The sequence below is a fragment of the Rhinatrema bivittatum genome, chromosome 2 (assembly GCF_901001135.1).
Source record: "Rhinatrema bivittatum chromosome 2, aRhiBiv1.1, whole genome shotgun sequence".
Taxonomy (NCBI): Eukaryota; Metazoa; Chordata; class Amphibia; order Gymnophiona; family Rhinatrematidae; genus Rhinatrema; species Rhinatrema bivittatum.
Window position 1 is genome coordinate 585,572,589 of NC_042616.1, and position 21,078 is coordinate 585,593,666.

Below are 21,078 nucleotides of genomic sequence, written 5' to 3' on the forward strand. Positions count from 1 at the left end.
TTAGCAAGGATAAGGATTCGTTCTATCTATGCTACTCTGCCTCCTCGGACTAACCAGGGGTACCCGCTCCTTGGGGGCCTCGTTCTCTCTTACTTTGTAGATTGCAGTCTGGAACCGGTACTCGTTCCTCAAAGGCCCTCATTCCCGGACTTCTTTGGAATTCACTTCTGCCTGGAAGTCATCGCTGCCTACTACATCTGTGAGTTACCATCGCTCTCTCAGAGCTTTCCCTGGAACCAGGTACTCGCTCCTCAAGGGCCTACTTCATTCCAGTTCCTGGGCTTCTATGAGACATTGTGTGAGTATTACCATCAGGTTCTGTCCGTGAACTCTGCATACCCTGCCTACTCACTATATTTCAGTTTCTCTACAGCTCAGCCTCCAGGGATCGCTGTTCCAGTATCTGTGGGACTACAGCCCAGCCGGGCATTCCAGCTCACTACTTCCACCTCTGGTGGTTCAGTATACTGTCTAATAAAAGAACTAGTGTGTGTCTGTCTCCCTCTGAGCTTGACCAGTGGTTCCTCTCGGGATCTTCCCCTGGGGGCATGGTCATCTGCTACCGGTCCAAGAATCCACCCACAACTCTCCTAAATATTAGAAATTTCTAACTACATGGATCCAGCACAACTCAATGCCTTGCAGGCCCTACCGGGCCTGGCCCAGCGCATTATGGAGTAGCAAGACACCTTGGAGAAACTTACTGTAGCATTTTATCAGCTACACACACAGAAGGTTCAAGGCACAGCCTCCAACCAAGAAGGCCAGTTACCGGAGGTAACTTTGAAGACTGTTGTACCATTGGTGGCACCAATCCGCTTTTCTGGAGAAATCCAGAAGACCTGGGGCTTTTTGAACCAGTGCTGCATGCACTTTGCCTTACATCCATCTCTATTTCCTACAGCTCTCTCCAAGACTACCTACATCCTTTCTTACCTGGATGGTAGGGCTCTGTCTTGGGCATCCACCTTGTGGGAACATAAGGACTCTATTTTGCAGGACATAGAAGGATTTATGGACTTGTTAAATCCGTTTTTGATGACCCTGCTCGAACTTCTGAAGCCGGTTCTGCTTTTGTGGATTTGAAGCAAGGCAACAAATCATTGGCTGAATTCGCCATAGAGTTCAAAACTCTTGCGGCAGAACTTCACTGGGACCCTAAATGTCTCAAGTCTCTCTTTTGCAGAGGCCTGGATACCTGTTTAAAGGATGAGATGGCTGCTTGTGAAACACCTGACTCTCTGGACGGATTAGTAGCCTTGGCCACTCGGATTGAACAACGACTCCGGGACAAGGTGAAGGAACTCTGGCCTAGGGTGTTCCCTGGGTTGAAACAGGCCAGTGCTGTCTCTACACCTCGGATGGTTCCAGTAATCCCTGTTGCTGATAAAGATGAATCTATGCAACTTGGTCATGGACGCTTGACTTCAAAGGAGAGAAGATGCCGGAAGAAGCGCGGACTTTGCATGTACTGTGGTCAACCCGTCCGGGAAATGGATGGGCCTAAGTCCTGCAGGAGGACTGTTCTTAGGCCATACCACAACATCTCCTCCACTCTCTCTCTCAGTCTCTTTGACCTACGGACTGATCACGTTCAGACTCCTGCCCTGGTGGACTCAGGGGCAGGAGGCAACTTCATTCTCAGACGGCTAGTGGAAGACCTGAAGATTCCCCTCATCAAGTTGAAAGATCCACTACTGTTATCCTCCATTCATGGGGAGCCCTTACCAGGCAATGTGGCTTGCGAAACAGTACCAGTTACTCTTCGCACTGGGGTGCTCCATACGGAATCAATTTCCTTCTTTGTACTGGAGAGGGCTATGCACCCTATCGTCCTGGGGTTACCCTGGCTACAAGTGCACCAACCCCAGTTTGACTGGGCATCCCTGAATCTCTCCTGCTGGGGCCCAGAATGTCATGAGAAGTGCCTTAAGGAGATCTCTCCTATCATATGCATGCCTACGACTCCAGCGATGCCAGGACTGCTGCCCCAATACGCATCCTTCGGGGATGTATTCTCCAAAGAAGCAGCTGATATTCTTCCTCCAATAGGCCTTATGACTGTGGCATAAGGCTCAAGCCCAATGCTGAGCCACTGAAAGGATGGGTGTACCCCCTCTCAGCTAAAGAGAATAAAGCAATGTCGAAATACATTGAAGAAAATCTCCAGAAGGGTTTTATCCGACCATCAAAGTTGCCAGCTGGCGCAGGCTTTTTCTTTGTGGGGAAGAAGGACGGTACCCTACATCCATGTATCGATTACCGAGGTCTAAATGAAATCACGATCAAAGACTGTTACCCCTTGCCGTTAATCTCGGAGCTGTTTGACAGGCTGCAAGGAAACAAGATATTTTCAAAGCTTGACCTGAAGGGCACCTATAACCTCATTCACATTCAGAGCGGCGATGAATGGAAGACGGCCTTCAATACGCGAGACGGCCACTTCGAGTATCTTGTAATGCCATTTGGGTTGTGCAATGCACCCGCCATTTTCCAGAATATGATGAATGACATCTTGTGGGATCTGCTGTACAAGAATGTTGTGGTATACCTGGACAACATACTAATCTTCTCCCAGGATTTGGACACCCACATTACAGATGTCAAGCAAGTACTCCACCGTCTTCATGACCACCGGCTGTACGCCAAACTCTCTAAGTGTGAATTTCTCAAAGATTCAGTGCCAAATGGACCCTCACAAACTTGAAAGTATCAAGAATTGGACTCAACCTACCAGCCTGAAGGCTTTAAGAAGATTCCTGGGGTTCACCAACTATTATCAAAGCTTCATAAAGAACTACTCTTTGTTAACTGTACTCTAGACTGCAATGACTCGCAAGGGTGACAATGCTTCAAAATGGTCAGCAGGGGCCATTTCCACGTTCGAGAAATTGAAGACTGCCTTCTCCACAGAACCATGCTTACGGCATCCAGACCCCAATAAGCCCTTCATAGTAGAAGTCGATGCTTCGGATGTGGGGGTAGGGGCTGTGTTAAGCCAAGCTGGAAACTCAAAAGCTTTATGTCCCTGTTCATTCTTCTCACGAAGATTCTCTCCAGCCAAGAAGAACTTCGGGATCAGCGACAAGAAGCTCCTGGCAATAAAGTTTGCATTCGAGGAATGGTGGCCTTGACTTGAAAGCACTCAACATCAAATACCCGTCTTCACGGATCATAAGAACCTTGAGTATCTCTGCCACACACAACGGCTGAATTACAGACAGGCCAGATGGTCTTTATTCTTCAACTGTTTCGATTTTGTGCTTAAGTTCCACCCTGGAGATCGAAACACCAGAGCAGACACATTGTCACGCTCATTTCATTCAGAGGATGTGCCTGATGAGCCATAATTGACCCGAATAAAATCCTCTTGACATCCACTCAGTCTGTGCCCATTGGAAAGACTATCGTTCCAAAGAACCTCAGGAAGAAAGTGCTTTTTTGGGCGCACGATTCCAAGCTGGCTGGCCATCCTGGTCAATGCCAAACCCTGCTCAGGATACAGGAGCTGAATTGGTGGCCTACCATCAAAAAGGATACCTATTCCTACGTGGCATCCTGCACTAACTGCGCCAAGAACAAACCAGCCTCTGGATCACCGTGGGGTCAAATGCAACCTTTGCCAATTCCTGATCGACCCTGGTCGCACATCGCTACTGACTTTGTAGTCGATTTACCTACTTCTGGAGGAATGAACACCATCTGGGTGACTGTGGATCGCTTTAGCAAGATGGCACACTTCGTGGCACTCCCTAGTATACTCTCAGCCTAGGAGCTTGCAAAGCTCTTCATAACGCACATATTCCGCCTCCATGGCCTACCTTCACACATCATATCTGACCGTGGGTCCCAATTCACGGCACGATTCTGGAAGGCTTTGTGCAAGTTGTTTGACATCACTCTAGACTACACCTCAGCCTACCATCCACAGTCAAATGACCAGATGGAACGGATGAATCGCACAGTGAAGCAGTTTATAGAAACATAGAAACATAGAAATGACGGCAGAAGAAGACCGAATGGCCCATCCAGTCTGCCCAGCAAGCCTCACACATTTTTTCTCTCATTCTTATCTGTTACTCTTAGCTCCTTGTTCTATTCCCCTTCCACCCCCACCATTAATGTAGAGAGCAGTGATGGAGCTGCATGCAAGTGAAATATCTAGCTTGATTAGTTAGGGGTAGTAGGGGCAGTAACCGCCACGATAAGCAAGCTACACCCATGCTTATTTGTTTTACCTAGACTATGTTGTACAGCTCTTGTTGGTTTTTTTTTTTTTTTCTTCTCCCCTGCTGTAGAAGCAGAGAGCCATGCTGGATATGCATTGAAAGTGAAGTATCAGGCACATTTGGTTGGGGTAGTAACCGCCGTAACAAGCCAGCTACTCCTCGCTTTGTGATTGCGAATCCTTTTTTTTCTTCACCCCTGTCGTTGAAGCTATGCAGGATATGCGTGAAGCATCAGGTTTTTTTTTTTTTTTTTTCCCCCTGCCCTTGAAGCAGAGAGCTATGCTGGAAATGCGTGATGTATCAGTCTTTCTCCCATGCCGATGCAGGAGAGAACCATGCTGGATATGCATGGAAAGTGAAGTATCAGGCACATTTGGTTTGGGGTAGTAACCGCCGTAACAAGCCAGCTACTCCCCGCGTTTTGAGTGCGAACCCTTTTTCTTCTCCTTTGCCGTTGTAGCAGAGAGCTCTGCTGGATGTGTGAAGTATCAGTTATTCTTCTCCCCTGTCATTGAAGCAGAGAGCTATGCTGTATATGCATTGAAAGTGAAGTATCAGGCATATTTGGTTTGGGGTAGTAACCGCCGTAACAAGCCAGCTACTCCCCTCTTTATGAGTGCAAATCCTTTTTTCCATTACCTCTTGCTGTTGAAGCTTAGAGCGATGTAGGAGTCACAGTAAGCATGTGTATGTTTATTTAGTAAGGGTATTGTGTCAATAGCCATCATTCTGGCGAGTCACCCACTCTTCATTGGTGGCCTCTTGACTTTATGGATCCGCAGTGTTTATCCCACGCCCCTTTGAAGTCTTTCACAGTTCTGGTCTTCACCACTTCCTCCGGAAGGGCATTCCAGGCATCCACCACCCTCTCCGTGAAGAAATACTTCCTGACATTGGTTCTGAATCTTCCTCCCTGGAGCCTCAAATCGTGACCCCTGGTTCTGCTGATTATTTTCCTACGGAAGAGGTTTGTCGTTGTTTTTGGATCATTAAAACCTTTCAAGTATCTGAAAGTCTGTATCATATCACCTCTGCTCCTCCTCTCCTCCAGGGTGTACATATTTAGATTCTTCAATCTCTCCTCGTACGTCATCCTATGAAGATCCTCCACCTTCCTGGTCGCCCTTCTCTGTACCGCTTCCATCTTGTCTTTGTCTTTTTGTAGATACGGTCTCCAGAACTGAACACAGTACTCCAGGTGAGGCCTCACCAAGGACCTGTACAAGGGAATAATCACTTCCCTTTTCTTACTTGATATTCCTCTCTCTATGCAGCCCAGCATTCTTCTGGCTTTTGCTATCGCCTTGTCGCATTGTTTCGCTGTCTTCACATCATTAGACACTATCACCCCAAGGTCCCTCTCCTGCTCCGTGCTCATCAGCCTTTCCCCCCCCATCGAGTACAGTTCATTCGGATTTCCACTCCCCATATGCATGACTTTGCACTTCTTGGCATTGAATCTCAGCTGCCATATCTTCGACCACTCTTCCAGTTTCCTTAGATCCCGTCTCATTCTCTCCACTCCTTCTGGCGTGTCCACTCTGTTGCAGATCTTAGTGTCATCCGCAAAAAGACAAACCTTACCTTCTATCCCGTCTGCAATGTCGCTCACAAAGATATTGAACAGGACCGGTCCCAACACCGATCCTTGCGGCACACCACTTAAAACCGCTCTCTCTTCAGAGAAGGCTCCATTTACCATCACACATTGTTTTCTGTCCGTCAACCAATTTGCAATCCAGGTCACCACATCGGCACTCACTCCCAAGCTTCTCGTTTTATTCACCAGTCTCCTGTGCGGAACCGTATCAAAAGCTTTGCTGAAATCAGCCTATGTCACGTCCCGACAAAATAACTGGGCCGAATTGCTTCCATGGGCTGAATTCACCATGAACTCTCATTCAGCAACATCTACTGGACTGTCACCTTTTGAAGTGGTCTTTGGACATTCTCCAACACCGCCACTTCCACTGAAGCTCTCAATGACGTCTCCAGCAGCTCAATCCACTGCTGATGATATCCATAAACTGTGGGTTCAGACAAAGGACATGCTAATCAAAGCAGGTGACCGTGCTAAGAAGTACTACGATGCGCACCATGCGCCAGCTCCAGTCTTCAAGTCAGGAGACAAGGTCTGGTTGTCAACCAAGCACCTCAGACTCAAACTACCCTCCTCTCGGTTTGCTCCTCACTATGTGGGACCATTCCCAGTTCTTCAACGTATTGGCAATGTCACCTATCATTTGAAGCTATCGCCTGGTCTCCACATTCATAACGCGTTCCACGTTTCACTGTTGAAACCACTCATACTCAGCAAATTTTCTTCCAAGACTCAAAATCCACCTGTCATCAATGCAGAAGATGACTTAGAATACAAAGTCGAAGAGATTCTGGATGTTCATAAAAGATGCAAGTCTTTTGAATACCTTCTAAAGTGGGAAGGTTTCAACCCCGAAGAAAACTCTTGGGAGCCTCAGGCCAATATCCTGGACAAAGAGATGTTTAGAAGGATCTCGCACATCCTTCTAAACCTAAACCTAGTACCTGAAGAGGAGATCGCCCTTTGAAGGGGGGTACTGTTGCGACCATTGCTGCCCGACGTCTCCACTCCAACCACCTTACCGCATTGGCGACTCCCTCCGGGGTTGATGGAAGGCTGGCTGCCGCGGCGTCTCTCTTTCTTTCTCATCCGGCATCCCTGGACCGGCCCAACGCTGCAATCCGCCATGTTGACCTGATGCCTAGGGGCGCGGTGCGGCCCCACCTCATGTACCAGAAGTGGCGCGAACCTCAGGGGCGTCCCCCTGTGATGACATCATCCGCTTCAGATATTTAATGGTCTCTGAATTGCTAACAACTCGAGTTAGCAAGGATAAGGACTCATTCTATCTACACTACTCTGCCTCCTCGGACTAACCAGGGGTACCCGCTCCTCGGGGGCCTCGTTCTCTCTTACTTTATAGATTGCAGTCTGGAACCGGTACAAGCTCCTCGAGGGCCCTCATTCCCGGACTTCTTCAGAATTCACTTCTGCCTGGAAGTCATCGCTGCCTACTACATCTGTGAGTTACCATCACTCTCTCAGAGCTTTCCCTGGAACCAGATACTTGCTCCTCGAGGGCCTACTTCATTCCAGCTCCTGGGCTTCTATGAGACATTGTGTTGAGTGTTACCATCAGGTTCTGTCCATGAACTCTGCATACCCTGCCTACTCACTATATTTCAGTTTCTCTACAGCTCAGCCTCCAGGGATCGCTGTTCCAGTATCTGAGGGAATACAGCCCATCCAGGCATTCCAGCTCACTACTGCCACCTCTGGTGGTTCTGTATACTGTCTAATAAAAGAACTAGTGTGTGTCTGTCTCCTAACTCTGAGCCTGAGCGGTGGTCCCTCTCGGGATCTTCCCCCGGGGGCGTGGTCATCTGCCACCGGTCCAAGGATCCGCCCACAACTCTCCTAAATAATAACACCAGCATTCTTCTGGCTTTAGCTATTGCCTTGTCACATTGTTTCGCTGACTTCAGATCATTAGACACTATCACCCCTAGATCTCTCTCCTGCTCCGTGGACATTAGCCCTTCATCCCCCATTGAATACAGTTCTTTCGGATTTTCACACCCCATATGCATGACTTTGCACTTCTTGGCATTGAATCTCAGCTGCCATATCTTCGACCACTCTTCCAGCTTCCTTAAATCCCATTTCATTCTCTCCACTCCTTCTAGCATGTCCACTCTGTTGCAGATCTTAGTGTCATCCACAAACAGACAAACCTTACCTTCTATCTCATCCGCTATGTCGCTCACTTAGATATTGAACAGGACCGATCCCAACACCAATCCTTGCGGCACTCCGCTTAACACCGCTCTGTCTTCAGAGTAAGTTCCATTTACCATCACACATTGTTGTCTGTCCATCAACCAGTTTGTAATCTAGGCCACCACCTCGGCCGTCTCTCCTAAGCTTCTCATTTTATTCACCAGCCTCCTGTGCGGAACCGTATCAAAAGCCTTGCTGAAATTCAAGTAGATGACATCGAGTGCTCTTGCTTGATCCAATTTCCTAGTCACCCAGTCAAAAAAGTCAATCAGATTTGTCTGACAGGATCTTCCCCTGGTGAATACATGCTGCCTTTGGTCCAGCAATTCTTCAGACTGTAGATAGTTCACTATTCTCTCTTTCAGCATCGACTCCATCACTTTACCCACCACTGAGGTGAGGCTAACCGGCCTGTAGTTTCCATCCTCCTCTCTGCTCCCACTCTTGTGAAGCGGGACCACCACCGCTCTTCTCCAATCACTCGGCACCACTCCTGTTTCTAGTGATCTATTGAACAGGTCACGCAGCGGTCCCGCCAGCACATCTCTTAGTCCCTCAGTATCCTGGGATGAACCTCGTCAGGATACTGAGGGAGCTCAGAGAAGTCCTAGGTTTATCTGTAAAGTTATCAGTTTATAGAGGCCAGCAAAACTCAATGCTTCTAAAGTGTTTTTTTTTTACCACCATTTGGGTGTTTTCTCCATGGATTGAAGTCAAACTGACATGGTGATGGTCTTCTGGTGAAGGGTTCCTCCAAGGGTCCAGAAGACCAAGCTGTAGATCTACTTAAATAAACCCCTAGATTTAACAAAATGCTATAAATATAGCTGAAATAGCATCCATGATAAAAAAGGGGCGTAGTTAGGATAATTTCTCTGCTCCCGCATCTCATAGGTAATTTCTGCAAAGCGCAATACATTTATCACACTTGCACTATTTTTTGCTTCATGTGTTGATTAATGTACCACAGGTGTGTTACCAGCAAAAGTTTTCTCTCTCTCTCTCTCCTGCCCGAATGGCATGTGCGATAAAAGCCTTTTCCCAGTACCGTACAGCTACTGTGGGCACAACGTACAGGAAAAAAGGTGTGGCTATTTCTGGCATTAAAAAAACCCACATTGCTGTGCGTTACTCTATCACATTTGACATTCATTATCATTAACTCCACCCAAAATCCTCCCATTTGTACAGCAAATGTGACATTTGCATACAAACGTGCATTGTGCTATTTAGCACGTGTGTTATGGCCTAATGCTAGTGTTAAGGCCCTAATGCGAAATGATAAATGACCCTGAAAGTTTGTGAGAGCAGAAATGTCTGTATTGTTAGGTTACATTGAGGAGGAAGATATGGAAATACTAAAGAGTTTTCCAGACGAGTAGTCAAACAATGTTGGTAACTTGATCTGAGATTGGCAGAGACATAGCCAAAGGTCAGGCTAAGATCTGTACTAGAGGATCACTCTTAAACAAGACTAGGCCATAAAAGCAAACACAAGAATAAACAGAAAACAAGATCAAGCAGGAATATATAGGAGCAAATAGGAATTTATCTGGTAACCAACACATAAATACAAGTTACTGTATTGGTTAGAATTTAGATAATTCATAGGGGTATGCAAAGCAAAATATTTTGATTTGGTTTGTTATTTTGGTTCAGTGGTCAATTTTTATTTCATTTTGTTTATTTCTGTTCTTAACATCATTCTTTTAGAAATAAGACTAATGAAAGATCTAAAACTCTTTAAAAAAGGTTTAAAAACATGGCTCTTCAAAAAAGCTTTTTACAATGAGAGTGGGGAGTAAGGAATACTAGCAGACAAGAAAGAGAACTCCGACACACTGTTAAAAGTCAACAAATAGCAGTTATCCCTCCTTTATTATTTTTTCTCATACCTAAAGATTAATTTAAGAGTACAGTATTCTCATATATGGATATCCTATTATTCATATAAATGGAATTTCCAATCCACGATCCAAATAGCGTATATTATTTGAATCATGTAACCGAAACTTTATTGGCACCTACTAGCTAATTTATAATCCTAACCAGACTTATTTATGTGCCTATCTGTAAACCGTTGTGATGGTATACTACTAAACGACGGTATAGAAAAGTTTTAAATAAAATAAATAAATAAATACATTTGTTATGTTGTTTTCAGATGCCTGATTCTAAATGTTAACAGCAATTCAGAAAGCACTAGACGGGATCCTAGTAGGAGCATACTGCTATCCTGGCAGACGTGACAGTTTTTGAAAGATACCGGGAGGGTGGGAGGGTTATGGGATGAGGAGGTGGGGGGAGGGAGGGAGGGAAGAAGGCCGAGGAGGGGTTCTTATTTTAAACCTGGCCTTAATAGGGAGCAGATTGGTAGGGGCAGGGGGGAGAAGCTGGTTCCAGACCCCTACCACTTCAATTTTTTAAATGCTGTCAGAGGGGTTAGGAAGGAGCAGAAGAGGCTCAGCTTTTGTTACATATTAGGTATGGGTGCATGCTTTGGACAACCTTTTTTTTTTTTTTTTTTTGCATGAACTATATAGCCACTTAGCTGGCCACTTGAGACTGTATAGTTTGATGTAAGGAACCTCTGGTTTTCCTTAATAAAAGGAGTATGCTAACTATGGGGCCGATGCAATACAGTGCACTCAGCCAAGCACACTGTATAACTCGCGGTCGGACGCGGGTTAAAAAGGCGTTAATCCACCCCCTAATGCAATTAGGGGATTAGCGCCTATTTAATGCGCATCCCACACGGAGTGAATGGGATAGTGCTCATCATATGCAAACGCCTGCCTGGAGCAGGTCTTAATAGCTGAGTGCATTGAAAAGAAGTACAGAAAAGCAAAAAAAAAAAATGCTTTTCTGTACTTCTTTTAAAAGTTTAAAAAAAAAAGACAAAAAAAAAACTCAGCTGAAATACCGACGTTGATATGCTCGGTGTTGGTTTTCATAACCAGCTGGCTGCGTTATGAAAACCGACGCCGAGTTTATCGGCGTCAGTGTTCATAACCGGCAGACTGCCAGTAACCGCGGGGGTCGTGTTAGCAAGGAGGCACTAGGGTCGCCTCCTTGCTAATGCGACCCCCTAATCATAATATAGCATGGCGCCCCCCTTGCGGGCGCCATGCGCACATTAAAAAAGCAGATGCTGACTTTTCAGCGCCCGCTTTCCGTGCTTTTTTTTTGCATCAGCCCCTATGCTGAGGAGGTTCAGAGCCATTCAGTAAATAGAGAAGTTTGGGTTTTACTCCCCATGTGGGAGCTGCAGATAGTGTGTACTAGCTGCTTATTATCTTCAAGAACTACCACTCTTTGTGGATTTTAGTTTGGATTTCCTGAAGGCAAGAGCTCGCTGTCCCCTGTGGTTTATTTTCTGCTAAATTATTCTTTAAGGGTTGTATGTTTTTTCCTTTGTGGTAGGTCAGCCTGAAGCTTGACCTGCTTGTAATTGCTCTTTGCTCCTGTAATCCAATTTTGGGAGACATCCAATTGTGAGACTCTTGTGTGAGCTGGGCACAGAGGATTGAGATATCCCTGTGTAGTGTGTTTGGTAAAATCAAGGGAAGGGACGATTCTGGCAGAGTTCTATCACTCCTCCAGGGGATAGACCTGTTAGTGACCCAATGCAGTGGAGTTTCAACTTTAAAAGATCTGTTTTTGTACTATCTTCTCAGTTGTGAGGCAAGGAAGGTTTTGCACCCTTCCTGTCTCTTATTTGGGGTTTCCCCTTTTTGTAAAAAAAAATATTTTCATTCCACTTGGAGCTGAGTGCCCTTTGGTTCCAGGGGCTCGGTTTCCATATGATAGGGAAGAAGTGTCCTTTACCTAAGAAGTGGACTTGTGACTCTAGTAATAGGGAAAGAGATGAAAGTATTCAAGGACTGTGTTTGCTTCTGATTCAGGTGTGCTACACTTGTAAGGAGAAGGCCCATCTGATACTTCACAAGGAGAGATAAAATATTATAGATTACTTCAGGAAAGGTATGGGAATTGGGACTTATGTTCTGAAAGTAGAGATAACAAATTGGAAATTGAAAAGAAGATTGAACTATCCTCAGTCTGAATAATATGAGTAATTGGGAAGAGAAAGAGATGATGTATTAAGATGTGTGCTTTCAGAGGAATTGGAGACTTTGCTATAAGAATGAGGTCATAAGTTTGTTAATCTTTTCACTGCATTACTATTATTGACTCTCTTATGAAAACAAATTAAGTGCTGTAAATATTCTTCATTTATCAAATCAATTATCAGTAAAGAATTTGGAAACCACATTGCTTCTCAGTGGGCTTTTTAGATGCAAAGAGACTGTGTTTATCATTAATGTTGTGTTCAGAGAAGGAAAAGGAGCTTCTACTGGGACCAATGCAAAAAGTTCCTGAGGTTAAGCCTCCACCCACAGGGAGCCCTGGTACTCAGAAATAATTGCTATCCATGGCAAGACTGAAAGAACTGTGTGCAGAAAGGGTCCATCTCTTTTCCTATGTGCCCCTGGGTGCATCTTAAAGGATCCGTCCCACCCAGGGATTACATTTAGGACTGTTCTGAAATAGGTCTAACGTTATCCGGCTAATTTAGCTGGATACAGCTGAAAATTGACTGTTAGAAAACTTAAGCCTGCCCCACCCCAGAATTCCTCTATTTATCCTGCTGAAATCTAGTAGGATAAGAGCCCCAATATGTATAAAGATGATATAGTTTTAAAGTGGCAGATTTCTGCAGATAAATACCAATTTAACTGCATACATCTTTTGGATACGGACTTCCAGTTGTCTATATATCTCCTCACAGGCACATTCCACTATGGCACCTGCAGGAAGGGGTGCTGTTACAAATGGAACATGATGTATACTCCATACTTCCAAAAACATCTTCTTGTAAATTAAATGCATATACTACTGGGGAATCTAAAGGCTTCATACACTTGAGAGATATTAAAAATGTGAGTGATAAACCTCTGGAAGACTATGCTTTTGTATCTAGTTGAAATGTCTTCCATACGAGATTATTTTGGGGCACAGGAAATAACATAGAGCAATACATTTATCTAAGACATTTATAAGAAAACTAACGTTTGGGTACTTGCCAGGTACTTGTGGCCATGGTTGAAAACAGGGCTTGATGGACCTGTGGTCTGACCCAGTATGACATATCTTATGTTCTTTTGTTAAACATGAGGGGCAAATATTTTTAACCAATTTAAAAATTGTGACTAAGTTTATTGTGCTTCTCTAATAGTTTTCTTTAGGGATGTGAATCGTTTTTTGACGATTTAAAATATCGTCCAATATATTTAAAATCGTCAAAAATCGTTAGAGCCGCGATACAATAACAATTCCCCCGATTTATCGTCAAAAAATCGTAAATCGGGGGAAGGGGGAGGGGAAGGGGGAGGGCGGGAAAACCGGCACACTAAAACAACCCTAAAACCCACCCCGACCCTTTAAAATAAATCCCCCACCCTCCCGAACCCCCCCAAAATGCCTTAAATTACCTGGGGTCCAGAGGAAGGGTCCCATGTGATCTTTTACTCTCGGACCTCCGTGCGTTGTAGAAATGGCGCCGGCGCTACCTTTGACCTGTCATATGACAGGTCAAAGGTAGTGCCGGCGCCATTTTGTTTTTTTGTCCCCCGACGTCAGGAGCGTAGGACATCGCTCCCGGACCCCCGCTGGACCCCCAGGGACGTTTGGCCAGCTTGGGGGGGCCTCCTGACCCCCACAAGACTTGCCAAAAGTCCAGCGGGGGTCCGGGAACGACTTCCTGCACGCGAATCGTTTTTCCGTACGGAAAAACGATTCGCGGTAGGAGATCGCTCCCGAACCCCCGCTGGACCCCCAGGGACTTTTGGCCAGCTTGGGGGGGCCTCCTGACCCCCACAAGACTTGCCAAAAGTCCAGCGGGGGTCCGGAACAACCTCCTGCAGTCGAATCGTGTTGCCGTACGGCCGGCGCCATTTTGCGTGTTGCCGTATGGCCGGCGCAAAATGGCGCCGGCCGTACGGCAACACGATTCGACTGCAGGAGGTTGTTCTGGACCCCCGCTGGACTTTTGGCAAGTCTTGTGGGGGTCAGGAGGCCCCCCCAAGCTGGCCAAAAGTCCCTGGGGGTCCAGCGGGGGTCCGGGAGCGATCTCCTACCGCGAATCGTTTTTCCGTACGGAAAAAACGATTCGCGTGCAGGAAGTCATTCCCGGACCCCCGCTGGACTTTTGGCAAGTCTTGTGGGGGTCAGGAGGCCCCCCCCAAGCTGGTCAAAAGTCCCTGGGGGTCCAGCGGGGGTCCGGGAGCGATCTCCTACGCTCCTGACGTCGGGGGACAAAAAACAAAATGGCGCCGGCACCATTTCTACAACGCACGGAGGTCCGAGAGTAAAAGATCACACCGGGACCCTTCCTCTGGACCCCAGGTAATGTAAGGCATTTGGGGGGGGGGGGTTCGGGAGGGTGGGGGATTTATTTTAAAGGGTCGGGGTGGGTTTTAGGGATGTTTTAGTGTGCCGGTTTTCGATTTACACGATTTACACGATATTTAAAAAACCCAAACTGCGACGATCCGATTCCCTCCCCCTCCCAGCCGAAATCGATCGTTAAGACGATCGATCACACGATTCACATCTCTAGTTTTCTTACAAGATGCAATTTCGTTGAGTAGGAACCACAGTTGTTATGAATTCCTTCTTAAGATGTCCTTTCCTTAAAATCATTTAGGCGAAAAACCTGGAAATGAACCAGAGGAAGCTAAGCTGCAGAACACCAGTAAACAGATTGTGCAGACGGCTATTCTTCAGGCGGTAAAGCAGGTATCTCAGGAAAGCCAGCAAAAAGAGCTGAAAGAAGAGTGCACTGTGAGCCAGCACCTGAAAGAAGAAGAATTAATCAAGAAACATGACAAAAAGAAATGAACTAGTTTAAATCTCCCTCTGTCATCCTCCTTTTCTAAGCAATTCTTTCCACCACTTAACATCAAATGTATAGCTAGCTAGCTAGTACTATGCTACTGCATACCAAACCAAAGCATAATTAGAATGCAGCAATAGGATAGATCTGCACAAATTCTCTGCTATAAAGCACATTTTTCTGAGTGCATAGGAAAAATGACTTTTTATTGATGCAGTGCCTCTTATTATTGTTGAGAAAATGCAAATCTCAGCATAAAAGTTGTTATAAGCACAACATTTTTAATTGCATTGTTTTATATTCAAGATTTTGCTGTCAATTGCAATTTGTCATTGTATTTCTTGGTCTTGTACATTTAATTTCGTGAGAAGCATCTCTTTCTGTCATGTATGTCTCTTTATTCATTGTCTGAAGTACCTTAATGAACTCTCGATTAATTGACTGGAAGGCTGTTTGATTTGTTTTGTTTTGATATCGACTTGCGGTACTTAATTTTTAGAAAACTGAGAAGCCAACTAACTTTTAGCTAGAAAATATGACTCTTAATAGTCTAAAGATTAAATTAACACAAATTTATTCTTAACTTCTTGTCATTGCAGGATGAAACATCAACATATCTCTTACCATTCCACTATAAGAAGGTGATTTTCTAATAGCCAACACACTCGTAATATACTTGACTGCTTTTAGCTTTCATACTTTATGCTACTTTTCAAGGAGAAAATACTCAGTTACTTTCTCATTGAGAATTAGCATAAAGTATGCATATTAAAAGCAACGGTGCACTTTCTGTTTGCTCTTTTGTGCGAGTGGCTGAGAGGGGTAAAATTGCATGAACGTATACTATTTTTCTCTCCTGACCAAAGCCTGCCTCTGGGGACGCCTTCTTGCAGTCTGGCTAAAGGTTTGCATGCTATGGAGGACCACACATGCTTCCCGCTAGACAAAGGAGAGCCTTTTTCAGTCAAGCCTTTTTATCTGGGGAAATAGCTATTTACCAATGTAAATGGCTTTGGAAATTGTCCTCATAGTGTGCAAAGCTAGTTTTCAAATTTTAATGTCATCATTTTCAAAAGATTAAAAAGCTCACCTTGAGGTTCCTTGGTAGTGCATTAGCTATTCCTATGATTCTTTCATCGCAAAAAGAAAACACAGGTTAGACTTATAGATCTGCCCAAAATATAATATCACAAAGAGTGGCGATATCAACACGAGGGAAGATGAAACTAGAAATTAAAATCCATAAATTCTGAATTTATGAATACTTTAAAATGGCATTGATGTGATTGTCAAAATTAGTAAAATAATTTCCTCTATTGCTCTCTTGCAGGCTCTATACTGTAAGCTGTCCAATTTAACCCCTCATTTTAGACTACTTCTCATAGCTTTTTGAAAATTAAAAATTCTGATCATTTGATTGCTATTTTAAGGGGACTCTTTTCTTGCCTCTCAGTCAGAGAGCTTCATTTGCTAACATTCTACCTCTTTATAGGTATTCTCAAGATTTATTAATTACAATCTCATAAAACAGCGAAACATCCTACCCTTTCCTGTCGTGACCTGTGAATAGCTCTCACAATGGAGAATTAAAATAGTTGACTGTAGGCACACTGATTGATTTACAAAATACTGAATGAGACCAGTTTAGAACAAACCATATTTTCTGTAGATACATAAAAATAAACCTTCTCTTGGAATTATTTCTATATTCTGGCTTCCAATTTGCTGCATGCCTCTCTCCCTTCCATGCACCCATTGATAAAATATATATAGTTATCAATTTGGGACTCAATATATAGTTATCAATTTGGGACTGTACTTAGATTAATGGACATGTCTTGCTTCCAGTAATAGAAATATTAATTATAATTAGACATAAATGCTATGAAGAGCGGAAAATGAGAAATAAAACTGAACAGTTATTTTCTATAATAAATGTCTATGTTTAAACATTTAGATACAATTTGCAAATATGTGCTCACTCCTTGTCTTTGCATTTCCCATCTGTATAAGCAGCAAATACAATAACTAAAAATGTTCCTTGTTATTTATTTTGTCTGGTTGTTCAAGAGAAACATTACCTTTCCATGTAATAAACTAACCATACAAATCTTTATTATTGTAATACTCAGGAAACCTGTAAAGGGATTGCTTGTTAACATTCAAAATCAAATTCAGATTAGATGGGAATACATTTCACCAATGAATCATAATGATCGGGAACTCTGAAGCCTGTAACTGCCATAACTAAAACATGGACTGAGAAGAAACGAAGGGTGTAACATTTATCACACTATGGAGGCAGTACAGAGGTGATTGGAGTCTCTTTATAACAGAGGAGTTCTGAGAGGAATGCAGAAGCCTGGTTCTTGCTCTGACCTTGGATAGAATTGGATTTTACTGTAGAAAAGGTGAATTTTCAAAGCTATACACACCCAAACCTGGAGATGCACATGCATCTAGCACATGCTTGAGTCCGCCTGATTTTATAAGCCTGCCACATATGCACACAATTCCGATAAGTGCACATCTCATATCAGGGAGAAAAGGGGTGGAATCAATGTGGACATTCTGGGGTGAGGCCAACAGATATGCACGCATGCAGCTACGAGCATGGGCATGTGCCCAGGTATTTCTCAGTGCAAAGTTACTTCTGCTATAGATGAGGTGTAAGTCTGACTAAAACTATTTCTAGCTATATATGAACTGCTTGAGGGGTTTGGGTTAACTGAGGGAGTGCATGCTAAAGAACCAGAGGTGTCTTGAGGACATATAGACTAGGCAAACTGGTGGACGAACTGGTTAAATTGGTTATTTATGTTCATATGTATGCTAACTCAATCCCTCCATCCAACTTCTAAATCCCTTAATCCAGCGGTTCTCAACCGGTGTGTCGCGACACCCTAGTGTGTCGCCAAGCACCGGCTAGTGTGTCGCGTGCTCTGGGTCTCTCCCGCTGCTCTTTCTTCCTTGCTGCCGTTGCCGCCGGGCTATCAGCACGGTCAAGCCCAGCGGGAACGGCAGCGGCGCTAAAAGAAGCTGTGGCACTTGTGGCTGGCCTTTTCTTCTTCCCGCGCCCCCCCCCCCCCCCCCCCGTGACCCGGAACAGGAAGTGATACGCGGTGCGCGGGAAGGAGAAAGAGCCGGCCTGTGCCGCGTGATAAAGTACCAGCGGCAGCAGCAGCAGCAGCAGCAGCTTCATCGACCCCCGGGCAATCGAAGCAGCCGGTAATCGAGAAAGGAGAGAGCAGCTTGAGCCTCCCGCAGTCGATGGAATTCTACTTTCTTGGCCTGCGGGGGCTGGAGGAGGAGGCTGCTGCAGTTACCATTTGTGCTCGGGGGGGGGGGGGGGAGGAAGTGAGTGAGAGAAAGAAGCAGCCAGCCTGCGTGTGATTGAGAGCACGTTTGTGAGTGAGAGAAACTGGTCAGAGAGTTGATGTGGTGTATATGTGAGAGACAATGAAAGTGACTGCTCAGGGAGATGACTGATGTGTATGTGAGAGTGTGAGACATTAGTCAAGGAAGTGACTGATATGTGTGTGTGAGAGAGAGAAAAAGCATGGAAGTGAGAAATCTGGGTATGTGAGAAAGCATGGGCGTAAGAAGCCTGGTGTTGGCGGGGGGGGGGGGGGGGGGAGGGGGTGTGTGTGTGAAAAAAAGCATGGGAGTGAGAAGCCTGATTATGTGAGAGAAAGAGCATGGGAGTGGGAAGCCTGTGTGTGTGAGCATGCATGAGAGCGAGAGACTGGTTGGTAAGGTGACGGGGTGTGTGAGAGAAAGAGACTGGTGTGTGTGAATATGAGAGAAAGAATGTGATTCAGGGAATGAGAAGCCTGTGCAGTGGAGAGCGAGCATGGAAATGAGAGAGAGACTGGTGTGTGTGTGTGTGTGTGTGTATGTATGTGTGTGTGTATGTATGTGTGTGTAACAGAGAGAAAGTGATTATGGGAATGAGAAGCCTGTGCATGTGAAGAGAGTGAGCATGGGAGTGAGAAACCTGGGTGTGTGTGAGACACAGCATGTGAGGGAGAAGCCTGTATATGTAAGACAGAACATGGAAGTGGAAAGCCTGTGTGTGTATGCATGAGAGAGATCAGGTGACTGGTGTGTGTGTGTGTGTGTGTGTGTGTGTGAGAAAGAAAGTGATTATGGGAATGAGAAACCTGTGCATGTGAAGAGTGAGCATGGGAGTGAGAAACCTGGGTGTGTGTGAGACACAGCATGGGAGTGAGAAGCCTGTATATCTGAAAGAACATGGGAGTGGGAAGCCTGTGTGTGTGTATGCATGAGAGAGATCAGGTGACTGGTGTGTGTGTGTGTGTGAGAGAGAGAAAGAAAGTGATTATAGAAATGAGAAGCCTGTGCATGTAGAGAGAACAAGCATGGGAGACTGGTGAGTGTGTGTGAGACAGAGAAAGTGATTATGAGAGTGAGAAGCCCGTATATGTAAGTAGAACACGGGAGTGGGAAGCCTGTGTGTGTGTGTGTGTGTGTGTGTATGGCATGAGAGAAACTGTTCAGGAAGGTGACTGGTGTGTGTGTCAAAGACTGGGAGATGATTAGTGTGTGAGAGACAGAAACTGGTCATGGGGGCATGACTGGTATGGTGTGTGTGTGTGAGACATGGGCATTAAGGAAGAAGACCATGATTATAGAGCTTAGCCACTACTGCTGCTTCTGGTGTGTGCCACGGCCTGCATGGAAGAGGAGTAGGAGAGCTGCTGGAGGGGGTAAGTAAAGGTGGCTTTTAAAGTTTATTTTTCTTGATTGACTGCCATTTTAATTATTTAATATTATGTGATGTGTCTGCTTTTTTTGAAATATTTTATTGGTGTTTGGAGAATTTTTTAATAGTTTTTATGAGTTTTTAATTGTTGGATGTTATTCTGTTCATAGCTGTTTAGAAACATTTATTCTGCTTATTAGTATAGTTTTACAATTATTTCTGTGTGGGGATCTATAGCTGCTTGCTAGTTCTGTTTTCCTAATAAGAGGTGTATTGGTTTTTAGGGCCTGATTTAATATTTATAGTGTTGCCTTTTCATAGATAGGGTTGCTCCTATTTGAGTGTATTCCATAATACAGGTGTAACTGTGTGCGGATTAGTTTATGTGCATTACTGCAGATCCTGGGAGTTTGTTAGGTCTGTTCTGTGTCTGTTACTGAGATGAGATATTTTACTAGCATGTAAGTGTTTGTATCGGTCTTATTTGTTGTGTTTCCTCAAGAGGACATGCATTGGTGGTAAACTGCTGTCTTTTCATAAGTAGGGCTATTGAGCCTGGAAGTAGAAGGAGTTTGAGTTGCTGTTACTGAGATGACACCAGAACCAGAATATCTTTTTTGTAGGGTGAGTTGTATGGGGAATGTTGTAATTCTGCTTTACATCCATTATTGTGGGTCAGGGGGGTTCCCGTGGATGCAAACTGTACTTTTACATCTAGCCCTGTGACGATCATGGGTCAGTATGTCATGCACGTGAGAACCATCTGTCAGGTGTGTCCTGACAGAAAAAAGGTTGAGAACCACTGCCTTAATCTACCTTCCCCTAACTGAGGAGGGCAGGCTTTCCTTCCTGCAAGGTTTCTCACATATATCAAGTGGGTTATGTGTTTAATTCTCTTGTTTTTATTTTATTTTATTTGTTTAAAATCACTTGTTTCCTGCACCCTCCAAAGTTTGGGGCAGGTTACATAAAAGCATACATGCTAAAATCACATGAGCAAAGAAATTTAGACAATAAAACAATAATGAGCATTGATATTACACCTGACTAATATGAATCACAGAACTTAGAGCAATAGAGCTGGAATAATCACTAATTTGCTCTGAACAAAGTTTGTTTTAGAGCCTTTCTGAATGCTTTTGGGTCCCTTGTGCTATGCAGTTATGGTGGAAGGGGATTCCAGATTATGGAGCCAGTTATGGAAAAGGCACGTTCTCTAATGGCATAAAGGCACATTAATTGTGGTAGAGGTATGACTAGGAGGTTCTGGTTGGCAGAGCGTAGGGCACATGTTTGTGTATATGTATATATGCATAAAATTGAAGATATCCATGGTGACTTGACATTTGTGAGCAGGTTATGTATTATGGTTATTAACTTGTATTAAATCGCTGTGGCGCTGGAG

The 21,078-nt window shown here is 44.6% G+C and overlaps 1 protein-coding gene across 1 annotated transcript in view; it reads left to right on the forward strand.

Annotated features, from left to right (window-relative positions):
• AKAIN1 (A-kinase anchor inhibitor 1) overlaps positions 1-15,606 on the forward strand; it is a 90,507-nt gene extending 74,901 nt beyond the window's left edge. Inside the window, exon 2 of the mRNA XM_029587159.1 lies at positions 14,759-15,606. Within this exon, the coding sequence (XP_029443019.1) occupies positions 14,759-14,952 (194 nt within the window). The 3' untranslated portion in view covers positions 14,953-15,606. The remainder of the gene's footprint in view (positions 1-14,758) is intronic.
• The last annotated feature ends 5,472 nt before the right edge of the window (positions 15,607-21,078 follow it).